At 42.0% G+C, this 17855-nt stretch overlaps 2 protein-coding genes across 3 annotated transcripts; one reads left to right on the plus strand and one right to left on the minus strand.

The window, feature by feature from the left end:
- Nucleotides 1–65: 65 nt before the first annotated feature.
- On the minus strand, nt 66–12970 carry LOC135484535 (endoribonuclease Dicer-like). Of its 2 annotated transcripts, none has more exons than XM_064766112.1 (16): nt 12855–12970; nt 11969–12067; nt 11628–11790; nt 10638–11380; nt 9553–10461; nt 9132–9283; nt 8522–8742; nt 8129–8268; nt 7731–7910; nt 7197–7410; nt 4735–6895; nt 4505–4584; nt 4202–4380; nt 3780–3939; nt 3511–3586; nt 66–3292 (listed from the first exon to the last, which is right to left on the minus strand). In XM_064766112.1, exons 2-16 carry the CDS (start codon nt 12065–12067, stop codon nt 3073–3075), a joined length of 5697 nt encoding a protein of 1898 aa, XP_064622182.1. In that variant the 5' UTR covers nt 12855–12970; the 3' UTR covers nt 66–3072. The 2 variants fall into 2 exon arrangements, with proteins under 2 accessions (XP_064622182.1, XP_064622181.1); XM_064766111.1 differs by lacking the exon at nt 12855–12970 and adding an exon at nt 12238–12410.
- Nucleotides 12971–15157: 2187 nt separating this feature from the next.
- LOC135484538 (alpha-ketoglutarate-dependent dioxygenase alkB homolog 6-like) lies at nt 15158–17616 on the plus strand. Its single transcript, XM_064766115.1, has 6 exons — nt 15158–15238; nt 15634–15763; nt 15981–16027; nt 16246–16350; nt 16606–16713; nt 17117–17616. Exons 1-6 carry the CDS (start codon nt 15161–15163, stop codon nt 17387–17389), a joined length of 741 nt encoding a protein of 246 aa, XP_064622185.1. The 5' UTR covers nt 15158–15160; the 3' UTR covers nt 17390–17616.
- The last annotated feature ends 239 nt before the right edge of the window (nt 17617–17855 follow it).

The raw sequence follows: 17855 nt of genomic DNA on the forward strand, positions 1-17855 counted from the left end.
ATTATTTTCTTGTTCATCATTTACAACAGGTAACATACCATAAACCCTTTTTGTTAACAAAAAATCATTAACATTTTTAATTAAAGTGGATTTTTGCCAATAAGACAGATCAGATGTCACTGAACTACCAAATTTTCGACAGGTTCAGTTACAATCCTTATCTACAATTTAGTTGGACTCGCATATTTCAAGACAAAGTAATCGGATAATGTCCCAGAAGATGGCACTCTGATCATTTTTTCACTTTTTACATTGTATCAATGGTGAAGTATTTCAACATTTCTTTTTGAATTTGAAGGGTACATGTAGATTGATGACACTAAAACTACACTGTCTACACAATGATTGGAAAGTGTGAGAAATTTAAAGAGAAGAGGGTCATTATGGACTTCAACAACATCAGCAGAAACCCTGCTTTTTAAATCTAAACATCAATAAATGCTTTTTATACCTGATTTTGATCACTCTGCTACAGTATTATCATCATTGTGCAAATAACATTAGAGTTTGAGCTTGGATAATTAAGGGGTTTGTATTGTGAATGAACAGAGCGGATATTAGTCACTTCAGCACTAGTATTACATGATTGAGCAAATCAAAATAACTTTTGCTATACAACAGTCAAATGTCATTCATGCTTGCATTTCATTACATTTTTTATGAAATGATCAGTATGGCCAAGACGCAAGGTTTTCGCATATTTTCTGATTTCCATGAACACATTAATTAGTAAAAGGCCCTCAAATCACATGAACCAGACCGACACAATTGAAGAGATTAGACACGTACCAATTCCGAGGCCAGGTGACATGATTGTCTAAAAGTACACATACCTGGATAGTAATAGTGGATGTGGTCATACGCTGCTGCCAGTAGTGACCTACTCTCAAGCCATGGGCAAATTAAGTTGGGAAACTGATCATTAGTCTTCATGCATGGTTTTTTTTATCACACCAGTTACACATACAGTACAAACATCAAACACAAGATACATATATTTTGAAAATAGCACATAATCTGATACGATACTCCACCAATTGTGTATGGTGACATTTACCTGCATAGTTACTGGCAACTCAGCCTCAGGATACTTCCTTTCAGTAATTCAGATCTTTCTGTAAGCACCCCCAAACAAGCGATTTAAATCACTAAAACCTGCAATCATGGTTGCTGCAACAGAATTGTTTGCTAGTGGTCATCACAGACCTGTCAACAACAAGAATCGGTGATCACACAACCTGAAATCAGTATCTAATGCGGTGATTAACGGTTTTACCCGCAGACCAGAAATCTTCTGTCGCACATGGTACTGATTATAATCGCCGGTCACTGTGACAAAAATTACTGGGTTGCACAGCACTCTGTCTCCTTTTTTATCATCGATCAATGCTTCAAGTGTAAAATTACAGCAACATTGTAAACACAAAATAAAATGCAACATGTATTTTTTCAACAACAATGGTTTTGAGAATGTGATAAATGATATTGTGATATTAATAAGCGAAATCTGATTTCACATTGAATGTGGTGCATAGATATCATTGTCTGAGAGATATATGGACAACCATTTTACAACGAAAGTCAAACAGGTTGCAAACTTGACAACAAAATAAAAATCTGAACAAAATTATAACTTGCAACTACAACCAAATATAAACATAGAAAATGCAGATACTAAATTGAACAACACAAACATAATACTGGATCACAACAACATATTTCGCTTAAGTGCATAGAGATGGGGAGGTCCAGGATACTTCATAAGTATGAAGCACACTGATAGCCTATTTGAAGTTGACAGTCTGAGTGACATAATCAGGGTGTCATAGTAGTCTGGTGACTCTTGGACTAATCAGCATTTCCTGGTTCAGATGCTCGTGGGTACCATACTTGGCGAGTATGGTCCTAAGGCAATGTAAGAGCATTTAGTTTTCTTCATGAGTATGAGAGTACATCTTTTTCTTATTTGATCAATCGGTACGACATGTCTGACCATGTTTTAACTATTCTGAATGTTTGGTGTATTAACAAGATGAAATTCTGTGGACTTACATCATACAGCACTTATGACCTTTGCCAGTACCCACCACTGAAGCTTTAGTACATAGATAATCACAAAACATATGGGGATATAATCTTTGATGATGATAACAACCAGCACATCTAATTCAAAACACACAGAAAAGTATCAGGCCGAGTCACAATAACCAGTTAGATTGCCATGGAGAATTGACTTCCCAATTTGCCAAGAATCAATCGGGCCTTCCAAACCAGAAAATCGTATGCATACGGTGTCCTGAATCATATTGCTCTGAATACCAGATGAACTTGGCTTATGAATGTGATCTGGTTGATGATTCAGTTAAAAACTGCCACTACGGACACCTTTTGGTCAGTTCAAATGGTGATGTACGGCCTTGCATGCACTTCCCACACATGTCCAAGGCAGGTCAGCTCGGTATGATGGAAAGCCTGTCAAATACATCAGCAAGTTGAGAAACTGGTCCTCCACGGCGTGTTGTAAATAAACCATATGACATTAAAAAGGAAAGATCCAAGAAAATCTCAAATATTACGCTCACATGCAAACAGCACCACTACAATAATTGGCACATAGAGACATCAGCACAACAATACATTTATAATGATCAAGTACCAAATCATAATCTATTTTGAGCAATCGCTTGAAAGGCGATTTGGTGCCTACTGCTTCTTCAACTACTGTTTCCAGGCCCAAAGAGAGCCAACAAGGACATAATTTAAGCTAATATCTCATTACAAAAACTAGTTGTCTTCAGAAGGCCCTCCCTCAAAAATTTGATTCAAACCCAGAGAAATGTTGCACACACTCGTTTAATGTCAATGAAATGCATATAGGGTACCATGTTTGTATTGAAATGGCTGCGACTTCATCAGGATCAGGACATGTTGAGAATGTAGAGTCTGATGTTACTAGATACTAGATATCATGACGAATAGGAATGGTGTTTTCCTAACATCAAACATTGGAAATGGAAATACAGGGGGAGGTATGAAGATGATTGGACGGACCTGACCTAAGCAGACGACCAGCTATGCTGCTGTGAGTGAATCCTCCAGCATCATCATCTTCTCTAGTTGTATCATCTGCTGCTCCAAAATCTGCATTCGCATCTGCTTCAGAGCTTTCAAGGCTCTCTTGGCAGCGGCGCTCTTGGCAATACGATAATTACGCCCGATTCCTATGAACTGTCCTTTCCCAATGACGTTCACAGTTACCCGTATTTTTCCATCCATAGTTCTCTCCGGTTTCCTGAAATCAATGAAATATAGTAGCCAAGTTTGAATGGAACTTCAGATGGAATCTGTGGCTGGTAGCTCACAAGGATTACTGGCCCATTGACCCCCTCCCTGACTTGAGAGGGAGGATCAGCCCATGCTTGTTGTGTTTTTCACTTGGCTGCTATTGGACCAAGAGGTTTGTATCATGATTCAGACAAGTTATATACATTGCATAAAAAGTGTACTCACTCGAACTTGGCAGCCTCTGGTTCCATCTCCAAGAGTTCTCTCACAGGGGATTTAGGAATGTTGGTGGTGAACATTTCTGCAAGACAAAAGATATATTATAGTTTAGGTACAGGTGGTGGGTCGGGATGATTGATGCCATTTGACTGTCCTCTGCATGGCTCAATGGGATGACTGTTGTCAGGACGCCATGAAACAGGTGACTTGACTGACGTCTTCAAGTCACTTGAATCAGACAGGACGACACTAAGTAGGCCGTGATGAAAGCTTACCTATCTGTGGCCTCATCATCCTGTAGTAGACCTTCCACACTGCCTCTAGTGACATGCCACTGTCCAGATAGATGGCGCCGGCCACAGACTCAAAGATATCGCCCAACGCCTTGGGAATTTCAATGTCTTCGCCTTCAGCATCGCCCTCCGATTCCTGGAACTGTAAAACAGGAAAATCAGTGTGAGGAGGTTCACAACACAGTGACATCTGGTAACACTTGAAAAAGATATTAACTTCATTTTAAAGAATAACCAACTATGGGCCATGGGATAGGTCCTCCTGGTTGTCCCCGAGTGGGCCATACTCTTGAAAGGTCCAGTATTGTACCAGTATTCCATACCAGTGGCAGTAGAAACTAGTCCTTTATGAGAACATCAGAGATGCCGGATCCAGGTATGGCCAGTCAGCAGCAAATATTTACCTCTTCATCCAAGTTGATCTCATCATTCTTCTTATCCTTCTGCCACTCAACAAACTTCTGTATGACATGGAACAGGTGGGGTGAGACGGCCTTGAAGAACTTGTGGAAGTCCCACTTGACTGCCAGGGCAGCAAAGATGTTATTGTTAACCAGGGCAGATCTCAAGTCGGTGAGAACACCTAGAAAAGGGAGACCATGTTTCAGCTGATATCATGTTCTGGAGGCACTACCTCACAAAGGTATTGCTGAGATAGAAACAACAAGGTCAGTTGGACAGACTGGGTTTCAAACCAGAAATCTTACCTGGGGAATGCTTTTTCGAATCTTCGAAGAGATGTCTGGTGATCACGTAATCGAGGATGGCATCACCTAGGAACTCGAGCCTGCAATGAATAATGAGAAGGAATTAGAAGATTGGGACTGAATACTCCTTGGCTGGACTCTCATCAAAGAACTGTTCAAGCCATATGTTGAGAGCCATGAGTTGTCCTTGGTACTGATTGAGAGAGAGAAATGGCAAAAGTTCTTCTTACCTCTGATAGCAATCAGTGATGTTGTTGTAGTGGTAAGAGGCATGAGTGAACGCTTGCAGCAGGTACGACCGATCCTGAAACTTGTATTGTATCTTCTCCTCAAAGCTCTCGAAGCCGTTCAAGTTGTGTTCGAGAATGCGCAGTGCGTGTGGTACGTGGGTGAGCAGTGGAGAAGCTGGAGGGGGCAGGTCATGATACTCCACAACAGTTTCTCCAGGATGTTCTGGCTTTGGCACTTCTTCCTTTGGGAGGACTTTCAGACCCAACCAGGACATGAACTGGAGTGCTGCCTTCATACCGCATGTCATGAGGTAACAACCAATCAGGGCTTCTACACAATCAGCAATGCTCTTATCCGGTAGGCTCTGTTGCGTTTGAAGATTGTAAGGAATCAATATATCATCGACATCAGTTCCCTCTTTCTTGTCGCGCTCAGACTGCTCTATAATTTCATCTAATTCCTTCTGGAGCTGCCGTTGCTGCAGAGCAGCCTCACTGAGATTTGCAAGGTTCAGGCTCTCCGACTTCTTCCTCTCACGCCTCTCTCTTGGGGATTCCCTCCTGTCAGAAACCTGAACGACCACTCGAGGATCTCCACGTACAACATACCCAGGAGGAAGCCAGTTCTCTGTTGGTTCAAATTTAGCGGAGACCATGCACTCAGCGAATGCCTTCTTCTTTCCCAGACGATACAGATTGAAGTTACTGACTTGCTTGCTGCGTAGGTAGCTGAGTTTCCCCTCATGAATGCCAGGGTAAGAACAGTACAGGTAGGCAGTGATAGCAAACTTGAGGAATGAATCACCTATTGTCTCTAGGCGCTCAAGGTTGAAGAAATCATTGGCATTTGACATAGTCAAAGTTTGCAAAATCAGGCATGGACTTGGGCCGAATTCGCTTTGGTAATCTGGTGAGGTCAGCCTGGGTACAAAATCACAGTCAGTTGAATCAATGGTGTTGCCATTTTCAATAATTCTGTCATGATTTGGGGCAGTGTCTTGGTTTGTCTCTTGTTTCTCAGTTGTATGCACATTGTCATCATCTTCAGAAGCAGTTTGGCCATTTTTCTCAACAACAACAACATGGTTTTCATCACCGTTCTGTTCCTCAATTGGACGATGTCCATTCACAATCTCCACAACACCGTCATGCTCATTGTTTTCATTTGTACCATTCTGCAATGACGTCACGTCTGCTGCCTGGTGCTTCTGGTCACATGACCCCATGGCGTCTGCTGGTTCATTGTTTTGGTCACATGACTGACTGTCTGTTGTGGAGTCTGCACTTGATATATCAAGCGAGGTGTCCCGAGTATTGCCTTCCTTCTCTTTACTCAAAGAACCACCTTCAGCAGCATTATTGTCCACCATCTCGTCAGTAGGATGATCTCCCGAATGACCATTCTGCTCAGGGCTTGGATCAGGCCCGTCGCTTTGCATAGATTCAAACGAAGTGTTTGATAGGTCAGCTGCATCAGATTTTGATTGGTCCTCTGGGTTCTGTGGCCTCGTACTAAAACCAAAATCTAGCTTAGGAAACTCAAATCCTTCTGGTAGGACATCCACACCAATCTTGGCCTCGTGAGCTATTCGCAGTCGGATTTCATCAGCAACAAGGAGGTAGTTTACGCGATACAAAATGGCAGGGATACACACTGCTTTTCTCCAAAGAGATGCAGGGAAAGGATGTATACCACAAAGTTCAGGAATGAAAATCTGCTTCTGTTGCAGATTTTCACGTTTGGCACGTTTTGTTTGAGCACTGCTGGTTGGCAAGGCAACGCCTTTCTGGTTCATGTAGCGGGGTGTGAGTAAGTTTAGCCGAGCAGATGTATGGTCAACATCGAGCAAGGGCTGGTCATGGCTGGTGATGGCAATGCCGTACTTCTGTTTGTAGTAGAGTTCAAACGTACTATACAGCTCCTGTGAAGGGAATGAGCTGCTTGGATTCAAATCGTAACGGATCTCCGCAACATAGAAGTATTGTGGCTTGTCAATGTTGCGATACGATGGCATGACAACAGCATCTCGGAACTTCTCTTCGTCGAATGTAAACTTGTCTTCTTTCTCCTTCTGGAATGCTGCATTGCTGTTCAGGTTCATGCAGGACTGAATCAGATCCACAAACTTCCAGTCAATACCCAGATCTTCTTCAGGGGAATCTGCAAGGATAACAAATCATTTCTAACTGTATCAGAAAGACCCGCCAAGCATTTTGACCGAATCATTGAATCAGCTCTTTACTCATTGGGCTTTCCAAGGTATCCTTGCTTCAAGATTGCATCATCACTCGCAGTCTTCAAACCAATAGGGCCACTTGTCCTTCAACTCAGGATAAAACAAAGTTGTTCAGAAGGGGTTACAACATGCTACGTCTAGTTCAGGCGTCTGACACTCAATGGCTATCTCACCCTGGTCCTTTGTATAGTAAACAGAATAGGGATCTACTTCACATATACTGACCTTTATTGAGTGGCACCACCAAGTATCCACACTCAGCATTCACCGGATCATAGACCATGGGATCCTTCTCGAGACGGAGCATTTTTAAGAACACATAGCGGTGGAAATCACTGAGTTTAGAGAGCTGGACGTCAGCAAGGTCTAGCTCATCTGTGAGTAACTCTAACGAGATTGTGACCTCCCCTGATCGGGTGAACACAGGGAATAGTGGTATCTGAAGGACAAAATACAACAACCATCAGCTAACATAATAAATTAAACATCAAATGATGTTTAACAATGCATTGATATTCAAATGCAAGTCACAGGATTATTGTTTTCACGTGTAGCCTTCTCTTCTCTGGTAACCCATCCTGAAACAACTTCCATAGTAGGAAGACCATCGTTAACAACAGGGAGTGCCTGACATTGATGCAATTAAAGTAGCAGTCAAGGGATAGATCAAGAGACCAAGTTATGCATACATTCACATACATGTAGGAGCAACCATTTGCTGGTGATCGATCTCATAAAGATGCTGGCATGTCATCCTACCTTTGGCAGTTTTTTAGTGGTAACGATCCCAAAAGATTGTACAGTCTCCTCAGGAGGATAAAGCTGCCGTCCCCGAGTATTCTGTTCCTCTGATATTGGATTTGTCAGCACCATCTTGACAAAGTATAAATGACATGGCTCTTGCGGTTTTGGACGGTTTCGAACAAAATGATCTGCATTCTGAAAGATGAACAAACAAACACTATAATCTCTGTTAGCAACTTCAACTCATTTTTCAGTGGACATTACAACAACTCTCATAGACTCATGTACCAGAAGTTGTACCTGTTACAGAGAATGTTGCAGTCGTGACATTGACCATAACATGAAAACCTGGCCTGATGTTACTGAGGGTCACCCCTGACACCATACCAGCAGATCAACTAGTTTTGACTTACTTTCTTGTAGTAATACTGTTTACGTTTTGTCGTTCCTGGCCGTGTCTGACCCTGGAGATCTTCATTTTCCCACTCTTCATCATCACCTTCAAACTCAAGCACCTCTTTACCAACGGGCAGAAGATGGTCATCCAGTTCACCTGAAATCACAGATAACTTTTGGTTTAAGTCCATCAGAAAGGTGCAGGCTTATCTTAGATGTAGTCCAAAAGTATTGTAAAATGTGAACCAAATTCTTTGCCCTAATTTCTGTCTGGTGCAAGTACGAAACTTGAAAACTACCAGACAGAAACAAGTAAGATGACTCCCGTCTTCTCTTGTCAGTCGGGTTGTGACTCGGGTTCTTCACAAAGTCTAGCTTGGAACGAGGCTGAAAATGATGTGACAACATACCTTCTTTGTGTAATATCTCGCATGTCTTCAAGGCCACTGCCATCTGAGCAAGCTTCTTCCTTGGCATGGCCTCACCAATGATCGGACACTTTATCGGTGAGTTTATCGGCAGCTGTAAGGTCGCTTGGTATCGTTCCTCTGGCTTTGCGCCATCTATCTCTCTCGTGGTACATTTTGGCGTGAGATGGGTGAACGCATCACTAGGAAGCTTGGCACAGTACCTAGAAAGGGAAACCAAACTTTGAAGTCAGGTCTGAAACGAATCTGATGGGAACAAGAAGGATATTTACCAATGGAAAAAGCTATTTTCGATAGCTTGGTTTCTGCAGTTTGGCAACAATTGAGAATTACTGGCCAGGTGACGGTGTCTTCTTGGCCAGGGATCAGTACTTCACATGCTTCTCATGTTTCACTTTGATTGGGTACTTTGCTAGCCCAGGCAGAGCAACAATGAGCACGAAATCTGGGCTATTCATCTCATTTGAAAGATACGGCAATACAAATAGAAATGACTTGCATAAGTTATGTATACACGCTGAGTTACGCACACACGATGGTGGGATTATGTGTCCTATACTTGACTCCACCGTGCCAACCCTAGAACACTTACCGATTGACAAGGCCAATGGCGGAACTCATAGTAACCTTGGCAGTGCCCTCTTTCTTTATTGGCATGTATGGAGGGAGGTACTTGTCAGCAAGGTGGTTGTCCATTTCCTCTTCATCCAGTTCTTCACGTCCACGACACTTTGTCACTAATGTCTGAAAGAGGGGAAAGGTCATGAGCAATTAAGTAACTTGATGTAATGAGCATGGATCACAGGCTGACCACATTGTTACAGTTTTTGAGTACAGTCCCTTTTTCAATGCTTTCAGCAGGAAAGCTACAAGCCGAAGATTCTGCACGAAATGATGTGCGAGGATTGTACATTTAACAGAGTAAGGAAGAACAGCTTGGTATCTTTCCCAAAATAAGTTGTGTTGAATGCCTGCTGAAGACCTCTGATGTATAAAAAGAACTTATAACTTACCTTTTCCATTTCCTTATAGTTTGCAACTTCTTTTTCAAAGATCTCCTCCTCTTTCTTGTTGACCAACATGAAGTATTTCGACTTCATGGCACGTGCACGGCCCTTTGATTGAACGTACGACCGATAGTTCTGTGGCTTGTCAAACATGGTGACCAGGTTACATTTGGGCACATCAATGCCCTCCTCTAGAACACTGGTAGCAATCAAAAGATTGACATCTTTATTGCGGAACCTTCTCAGTGTCTCCTCTTGTTTCTTGTGCAGGGCTTCCGACTCCTTTGTCACGCCCTTGGTCCCCCGCCCCATGATATGAGCGCTACGAACAAAGTACAGATTCTCATCCCAGTTACACAACTCTTGTATCAGCTTATTCAAAGTTAAAGCAACATTCCGTCGCTCAACAAAAACAATGCCCAACATGGCCTCGTCCACTTCTCTAACATGACCGTTATGAGCAGACGACTCGTTTTCTTCATTTGGCTTCTTCTTGGCGACATAATGCATCATCTGCTGTGGTGACTTTGGCTGCTCTTGGACGGCTGGCGTCTCCTCATCATCTGACAAATCAAAGGAATCTTCTGACATCTCGCCCTCCTCCAAATCATCGAAGTTAAAATCATTCTCTCCATCCATGGTGATCTCAAAGTCGTCATTTGGTTTGAACAAATGAATGATGTCAATTAGTTTCAAGACTCTCGGACTGATATACTTATGAAAGTCCTCCAGACACTGCACCTTATCAAACTCTTTGTCAAACAGACGGTAGACGATACGTAAGTTGGTGAGAGCGAATCGAAGAAACAGACGATTACTATCCAATGGTTCGTGATCCTCGAGTTTGGCCAGCTGCTTGATGAGGGCTTGAGCAATGTTGTATGCACACCATGGTCCGAGCGTGTGCAAAATCACCTGAAAGAAGGAATAAGAATACCAGTACCGTACACAATAATACCAACGTCACAAGGTAAAAAGTAGGCAAGGCAGTCCGGGTCTGAGTATTTATCAGGTTCATCACAACTCGGACATGAAGGTTGTTTCAACTACATGTAACACTGAAAACATATGGACAGATGAAACCATCTTACCTGGCACTCAATGATGGCAGTTCTACTCAGCGTCAGGCCCTTATAGATCTCATGCTCATCATCATCATCCTTCTCCATGAGATACTTCACACGCAGCGAACAAGCATCGAGGAACTGAAGCGAATCCTGCAACTCTTTCTCCATCTTTTCAACGATATCAGTCTGATCTTCATCATAGTCATCGCAAACTTCTAACTGCTCTTTTGGTTTGGCACCAAAGCTATCACCCGACACCATATCCGATGCAGTAATGGCAGTAGAATGTAATGTCTTCTCCAAGCTTTGCAAGTCCTGAATCAACTGACGCACAGATTTGCACTTACGATTCAAGATTGAAGCAGTGAGGCCAAGAATGGCTGGGCTATTGCACTTTGAATCAGCTATTTGTAAGCTTTCCACATAGTCTGGCCCCTGAAGTGAGAGTCGGTTGAGTTTGGAATTGAACTCGGGCAGTAGCTTCTTCTCCTGGACGTAATGCTCCATAATTTGAGCATATGGATGGCGTTCTGCAGCATGGTGACACTCATCGAAAATCATGAGATTAATCTGTGAAGTTTTCACAAAGCTGTGGAGAAGCAAATCAAGGAATATCTGATGCGTCATGACAAGGACTTGGTACTTCTGAAGTTCCTTTTGCCACCTTGTCAAGTCCCAGATGTCCACATTCATAGCTCCGATGTATTCTCCAACAGCAAGCTCAGTATGGTGCCGGATAGCTTTTGCCTGCTGTGCAACCAAGTCAGCTGGAACAAAGGAAGAGAAGAAATTCAGATCAACTATCAACATAATCTTGCAGTATTATTCTGATAATGTCAGCTAACTTTTACATTTTGGTAGTGCCAATGAGCAATGACCAAGAGATCAGACTCAGAAAATGATGTTTCATCCAAGCTAAGTCACATTACCAACAAAAGTTCAAACTCACATTAAAAAAGTTGTGGAGGCCACACAGCTCGGAGTTTTAACAGACTACAAACATAGCACACTTACTATTATTGACTAGAAACACAGTCCTCTTCCCTCCGCTGTTATACGGTGTACGCACTTGGTGGGCAAGTTCCTTGATGAGCATGATGGCTATGAATGTCTTGCCCGTCCCAGTGCCAAGACATACAATAGTGTTCCTCTGGAGCGCCACATCAAGGAGCTCGATCTGAAGAATGAAGCAACAAACAGACATGAAAGAATAGAGTAAGGTTATCTTGCACCTATCACAAAGAGGCATTAGGCAAGGCCACAGGATGATTCTTCTCTGTGCTCTTAATGGAAACTTCAGTACTCAGGTCTACTTAGTCTTAGCAAACTTTTTAAAGAAACCTGTCTTTAGCTACCTGATATGTTCTTGGGGTAAAGAAGGCTGTCGGCACGGCCTCTTGGCGATGACTTCTTGTCCTCCGGACAGGAGCTGGGTCAGGATTCCGCAGCGCCATCTATGAAAGACAATTGAGAATTATTACACAATACTAACCTCAGGCGCACTTATCTGAAAGAGGAATTGGCACTTTACCTGAAAGTGGAATTGGCCAAATGATATTCTGCAGACACTACATGATAAACTGGTGTACAACTTTACAAGGCCAGAATGTTTTTTTCAACCAACCTTGGCACCGCTGTTCATTACTGGCTTTGTAATCCTCTTCAGAATTGGATGAGGTACTCCTATTGGATGTGTTCTCATTTTTCAAGAAAACAATACCTTTTTGTGTTCCGAGTTGCTAATAATATCCAATGGAAAAACTCGTCAAATAAACAGCATGGATCCGGAGTGAAACAGTGAAAGAGCTTTTGTTGATGACAATGAAGAATGCCAAGTAAAAGACCTAGACTTTGTTCATAAGGTCATTCAACCAATCAGATTTGGCGATTCAGTGAATCATCCACACTCAAGATGGTTAGTTTCAATCCCAATGAAACTATTAAACAGGAGATACCAGCAGGACACAGGTTCTAGTGTAGTTCAGTTGTAGTTCTGGTCATGTGATCGAAACCACTGCTGTCAAAACGAGGCAACTGTTGCTCATTGTAATCAAGGTGTTTTAGAATGACCAATTAATGACCTTAATTAACTCAATAGGCCGATATGCCTCAAATCCCAGTGGATTTCATTGAAAATGAAATGAATGAATGAAAAAGTATTTTAAAAAAAGCAGTTTTGTGTTTATGATTATGATACCACACACGTCAAAGAAAGTCAGAACTAACAAGATCAATACGTACAATACAGCTTGAGATTGTTGAAATCGAGATACAATTGAAACTACTCGAATCTAATGAGGAAGCATCTTAATTTCGGATTTTATTCAACAAAACAAACCCCATTTTTCATTTTTCAACAGGCGCCCGGCTCTTTTTTATTACCAGCTATCTGATCGAATTGTGGTAGTTTCGCTCCCTCACCTTTTCGCCCCCAGTCGTCTCGCTCCCTTGGGCTTTTTGTCGGGGATTGAGATAGGACTCCGGGGAGAGTGGGGAGGACACTGCCCTGGTAGGTTTTTAAAGTTTGTAGTTCGCCTCAGTCTAACTTCACTGGCAAGCTCCTACAGGAGAACGTGCAGTGTAGCTATGAAAAAAGCTATTAAGTGTCAATTCACGACTTACATTCATGGTTGGTGTTTTTGGAATTTCGGTTTGTTTTGGTAACTAAACTGCAATTTCAGTAACTTGCATTGCTCTTCTTTCTAATTAGTTGGGTAATTATGATATCCATGTGTTTTGTTATTAATTGATTTTGAGCATAAAAGTGATGTTGTATTTATTAGCATACCGTTTGTTTCCTATGGGCAGAGTAGTCCGTTTGACACTCATCTTCTTTTCGTCACTGCCATGGTATATAAAATACCGTCATCGGGTATGGCTGGCGGGAGTGGACAAATATCTGAATTAAGGGTCGGGATAAATCAGATTTATACCACGACTATATTCATAATAGTAGACAGCCAATCAGACCCCCGCATTTCATGAATTATGGTGACCATTAAATCTGAATTATACCACGACATAAATGAATCAACCCACGACTATAATCGTTTTAGACCCACGACTATATTCGTAATAGCAGACAGCCAATCAGAACCCCGCATTTCATGAATTAGGGTGACCATTAAATCTAACATTCTAACATCCGGCGTCCATAAATAGCACTTCCGGCGTCCATATATCGCACTTCCGGCGTCCATATATCGCACTTCCGGCGTCCATAAATCGCACTTCCGTCCATAAATTCGGCTCTCTGATTGGCTGTCTGCTATTACGAATATAGTCGTGGGTCTAAAACGATTATAGTCGTGGGTTGATTCATTTATGTCGTGGTATAATTCAGATTTAATGGTCACCATAATTCATGAAATGCGGGGGTCTGATTGGCTGTCTACTATTATGAATATAGTCGTGGTATAAATCTGATTTATCCCGACCATTAATTCAGATATTTGTCCACTCCCGCCAGCCATAATCGGGTGCCACGAGTTTTACAGTTCCTTTAACGTCATCGGATGCGCATCCGATATGTCACGAGTTTTCAGTACAGTTCTTACACACTATACCGTCATGCCACGATGTGTGTTTGGGCATAGGTTGAAACCAGTTCTCTGACCACACCAAGGTCTCATCGAATACGCAAATCCTGGTCCTTTGCATTGGTCGAAATCGGGGTATCAAACTCGCCCTTGAACAGGTCGCTTGCCATGCGAAATATGTAAAACTCCACGGAGCTTTGTCCGATCTTACACATCCAGAGTCTCTATTTGAAGGTGCAAACTGTCCCCAAAACTGTCCACATTGTCGTTCAGTGCCATAAGTAGGCCTACCAAGTTTTAGGTTGGAAGACCTAAGTCTTAATCACGAGCCTTCAGTTTTGGCATTGCCATGTTGTTCGTAAGAATCGTAGTTAGCCCTTGACCCGTCCACCTCAGCAGTATAGTACCCGACAGCTGAGGACAGGTTGTGCCTTTGAGAGACCGACTGTCTTCATGACTTCGTGCCCAAAGTCACACACTATAGATCGACCAATCAATGAACTAGACAATTAGTGACCTGCCCAATATCACAAATTCTTAAAAGTCCATTAGAAATGTGGCAAGATTGAATGCCACTGGACCACAAGATAGACAAGAGGCTTCACCCTGATCTCACTTATTATAACTGCAAGAAAAGACAAGTGACCTGCCGAAGATCACCGATGGCCAAACGATTCCTTCTTTGTAGATTTGACAACCCTGGAAAGCACATCTACTTTGACACGTGTGCTTTCCTGCAAATGCAGTGAATATTGTTGTACATGTGGAGTTTGTCTATGAATTTCAACAAGTCTTAATTCATTGTACCAACCCCAACAAAAAGTCCCAGGGAGCGAAATGACTGGGGGCGAAAAGATTAGGGAGCGAAACGACCGGATACCATCCAATCGACTGAACTACATAATTTTTGATTGGTCGGTATTTTAGCTTTTGACTTTAAACCATTACACCGAAACTAAATTTAAGCCAATAGAAACCTGTGTTATATAAGTCAAGATGGCTGCGCCCATGTCAGGGCAAGCTTTTGATGAAAATTTTACAAATATCAAATTTTCCGAGGAAATTGAAAATTTTAGAATAAAAGAAGTATGCGTATAGTTTTTAGTTATAAATCTTATTGTATTTATGCAGTTCGAATAAATTTCAACATAATCACTGGAGAGAAAATACGTCTTTTCTGTGGTTTCCTAACCACCCTGTCCGGGTCCCTACATTTTGTGTTTGTGTATACAGGAGTATAGGCACCCTATTCGTCATGACCCTTCTGGTACTTCAGGAACTTGGATTTGTAGTGATAATGGTGTTCGGATCATACGACATTGGACCGTCGTCACTTTTGTTCATTATCCTACTGATGTGGAGGCAGGCGAGCACACAACAATTTGTAGTATCGTTGGTAGTTGGTGTGGCTTCAGTATGCACTTCTGATAACCCTATGATTGTCTTGATGGGCATGGAATAAAATGTATTCTTTCATTTAGGCTCCTTCATCAGTGTACTACATTCCTAACTTTATTACTGAAGAAGAGGAAAGGTATCTTGTCAATCAAGTCGACCACGCACCAAAGCCAAAATGGACACAACTGTCAAACAGAAAGCTGCAAAATTGGGGTATGCATTCTCTTGTGTCATCTGCATTGAAAGTTATCCATGATCACGTGAATTAAGAGAATATCTGAGATACTATATAATTCAATTATAAATTTTCAAGTGTTGTTTTGACTGAAAAAGAATATACGCAGCAGATAGTGAACTTCATTGAGCTGTCAAATCTTTGGCATTTGATTCGATCCCAACTTTGACTGAAAAGTGTTGATGTCTATTTCAGGAGGTCTCCCAGATCCAAAAGGAATGATTCCAGAAAAGCTACCCCAGGTTGGCATGCAATTTTTCTAAAATGTCTCAGGATGTCTGATTTCTCAAGGCCATGTGACAGTGGTGTTGGTTATGCTGGCTGAGACTGGCCTTCTACGACTACACCCTGAACTAGCTTGTATGGCATTGCCAGTGATGGTGACCGGCTCTTGATCTTACTGGCACAACTGCCTAGCATATCGGTATGTCCATTTCAATTGTTGAATGTATCATTTCAGTGGTTAGAAACTTACTGCAAGAGGATAGCAGATCTTGGTGCCTTTGAAGGGAAGTTACCTAATCATGTGCTGGTCAATGAATACCTACCTGGACAAGGTATAATGGTAAGTAGCACCTGCTTCGTCATCGGCAATACTGACGAAATGGGAAATGGAGAACTGGGAGACTAATATTTATTGGTGATGGATCTCATTTCCTTATACATCTAAGGAGCTGCACAGCTAGATCTAGAGCTAAACTTTGAGGGGTCATCTTTGTACACCACCATCAAGTTGATGCCAAGTAGATATCAAAAGAACATGTTGATCTGCTCTGGTAATCGGGGAGAATCTGATGGTGGTTTCCTCTCAAAATTTCAGCCCCATGAGGATGGGCCACTGTACTACCCGACTGTAACCACTATATCCCTCGGATCCCATACCTTGCTGGATTTCTACTACCATCTCAAGACAAGTGGAGATGAACAGGTTGGTGTCGGTTTTTGCCAGCCTTCAGTTAAACTGCACTGTAATATCATCTATTCAATATTGCAACCTTTTACCTATTCAGATTCAGCTACGGGAACCTGTTGATCTTATTATGCGTTTTTGGTCGACAATATAAACAGGCACCAGCAAACATATTTGAATATGGGAATAGCATTCGCACAGTAATGCAATGGGAGGGTAATGATGGACCGAGGGGCAACAGATTGGAATCTCCAAATGAGTGCTCTGTCTTGATATAAATGGTTGTGACAAGATGTCCTTTGTGATGTTCATTTCATGCAACCTTCCCCCAGACTTTACCCAGTGTACAGAATGATCACTGGATATGACGGGTCTCTTTTCAACATCATTTTACCCTCTTTCAATATCTTTTTTCTAACAGGAACCTGGGGAGGAAACTTCTCTAGAAAGCCGCCACTTTCTGTCCATCCTACTTGAACCTCGGAGTCTGTTCATTTCAAGAGACGATATGTATAAAGTTCATCTTCATGGAATCGCTGAGAGGACAGAGGACATTCTTACAGAAAAAGTTGTGAACATTGACCAGTGTAAAATGTCACTTGGTCTAACTTTACAAAGGACAAGACGCATATCACTGACTATAAGACATGTTCCGAAAGTGATGAAGGCAAAGCTATTATTTGGTAAAAGATAGCACTTTTCATGAGGGGAATATGTCCTTTTCTACATGTAGTAGTTTACAAGAAGTTTTTCTCCAAGTTGTGGATATCTGGCTGCACATGCAGTCTTCCGAAGGCTTCCTCATGGTGGGGAATCATCTTCAATGGTTTGCTTGTGTTGAATGCGCTAATAACCTGTGCCAATTTTGTTAAATTGTATGAACATCCTTGTCATTTATTTTGAAAGAAAGCATATTGTTACATCAGACAACTTTGGTTGTTTTGTTCGAAGGTGCCACTTTAATGACCAGTTGTGTCCCGTTTTAGAATGTATTGTGACAGAAGTGGTGCTGTCATTCTTCAGGTCACAGCAGCACCTGTCCCGTTTTACAGTATTTGCTCATCTTGTAACAGATGATGCTTGGAAATCCAGCCCTTCTCCATTTCTTGATGTAAGGGGCTTGAACCTCAAGGGGCAATCAAATAAGGGGAGTTTCAGTG

Source organism: Lineus longissimus, chromosome 3, assembly GCF_910592395.1.
Source record: "Lineus longissimus chromosome 3, tnLinLong1.2, whole genome shotgun sequence".
NCBI lineage: Eukaryota > Metazoa > Nemertea > Pilidiophora > Heteronemertea > Lineidae > Lineus > Lineus longissimus.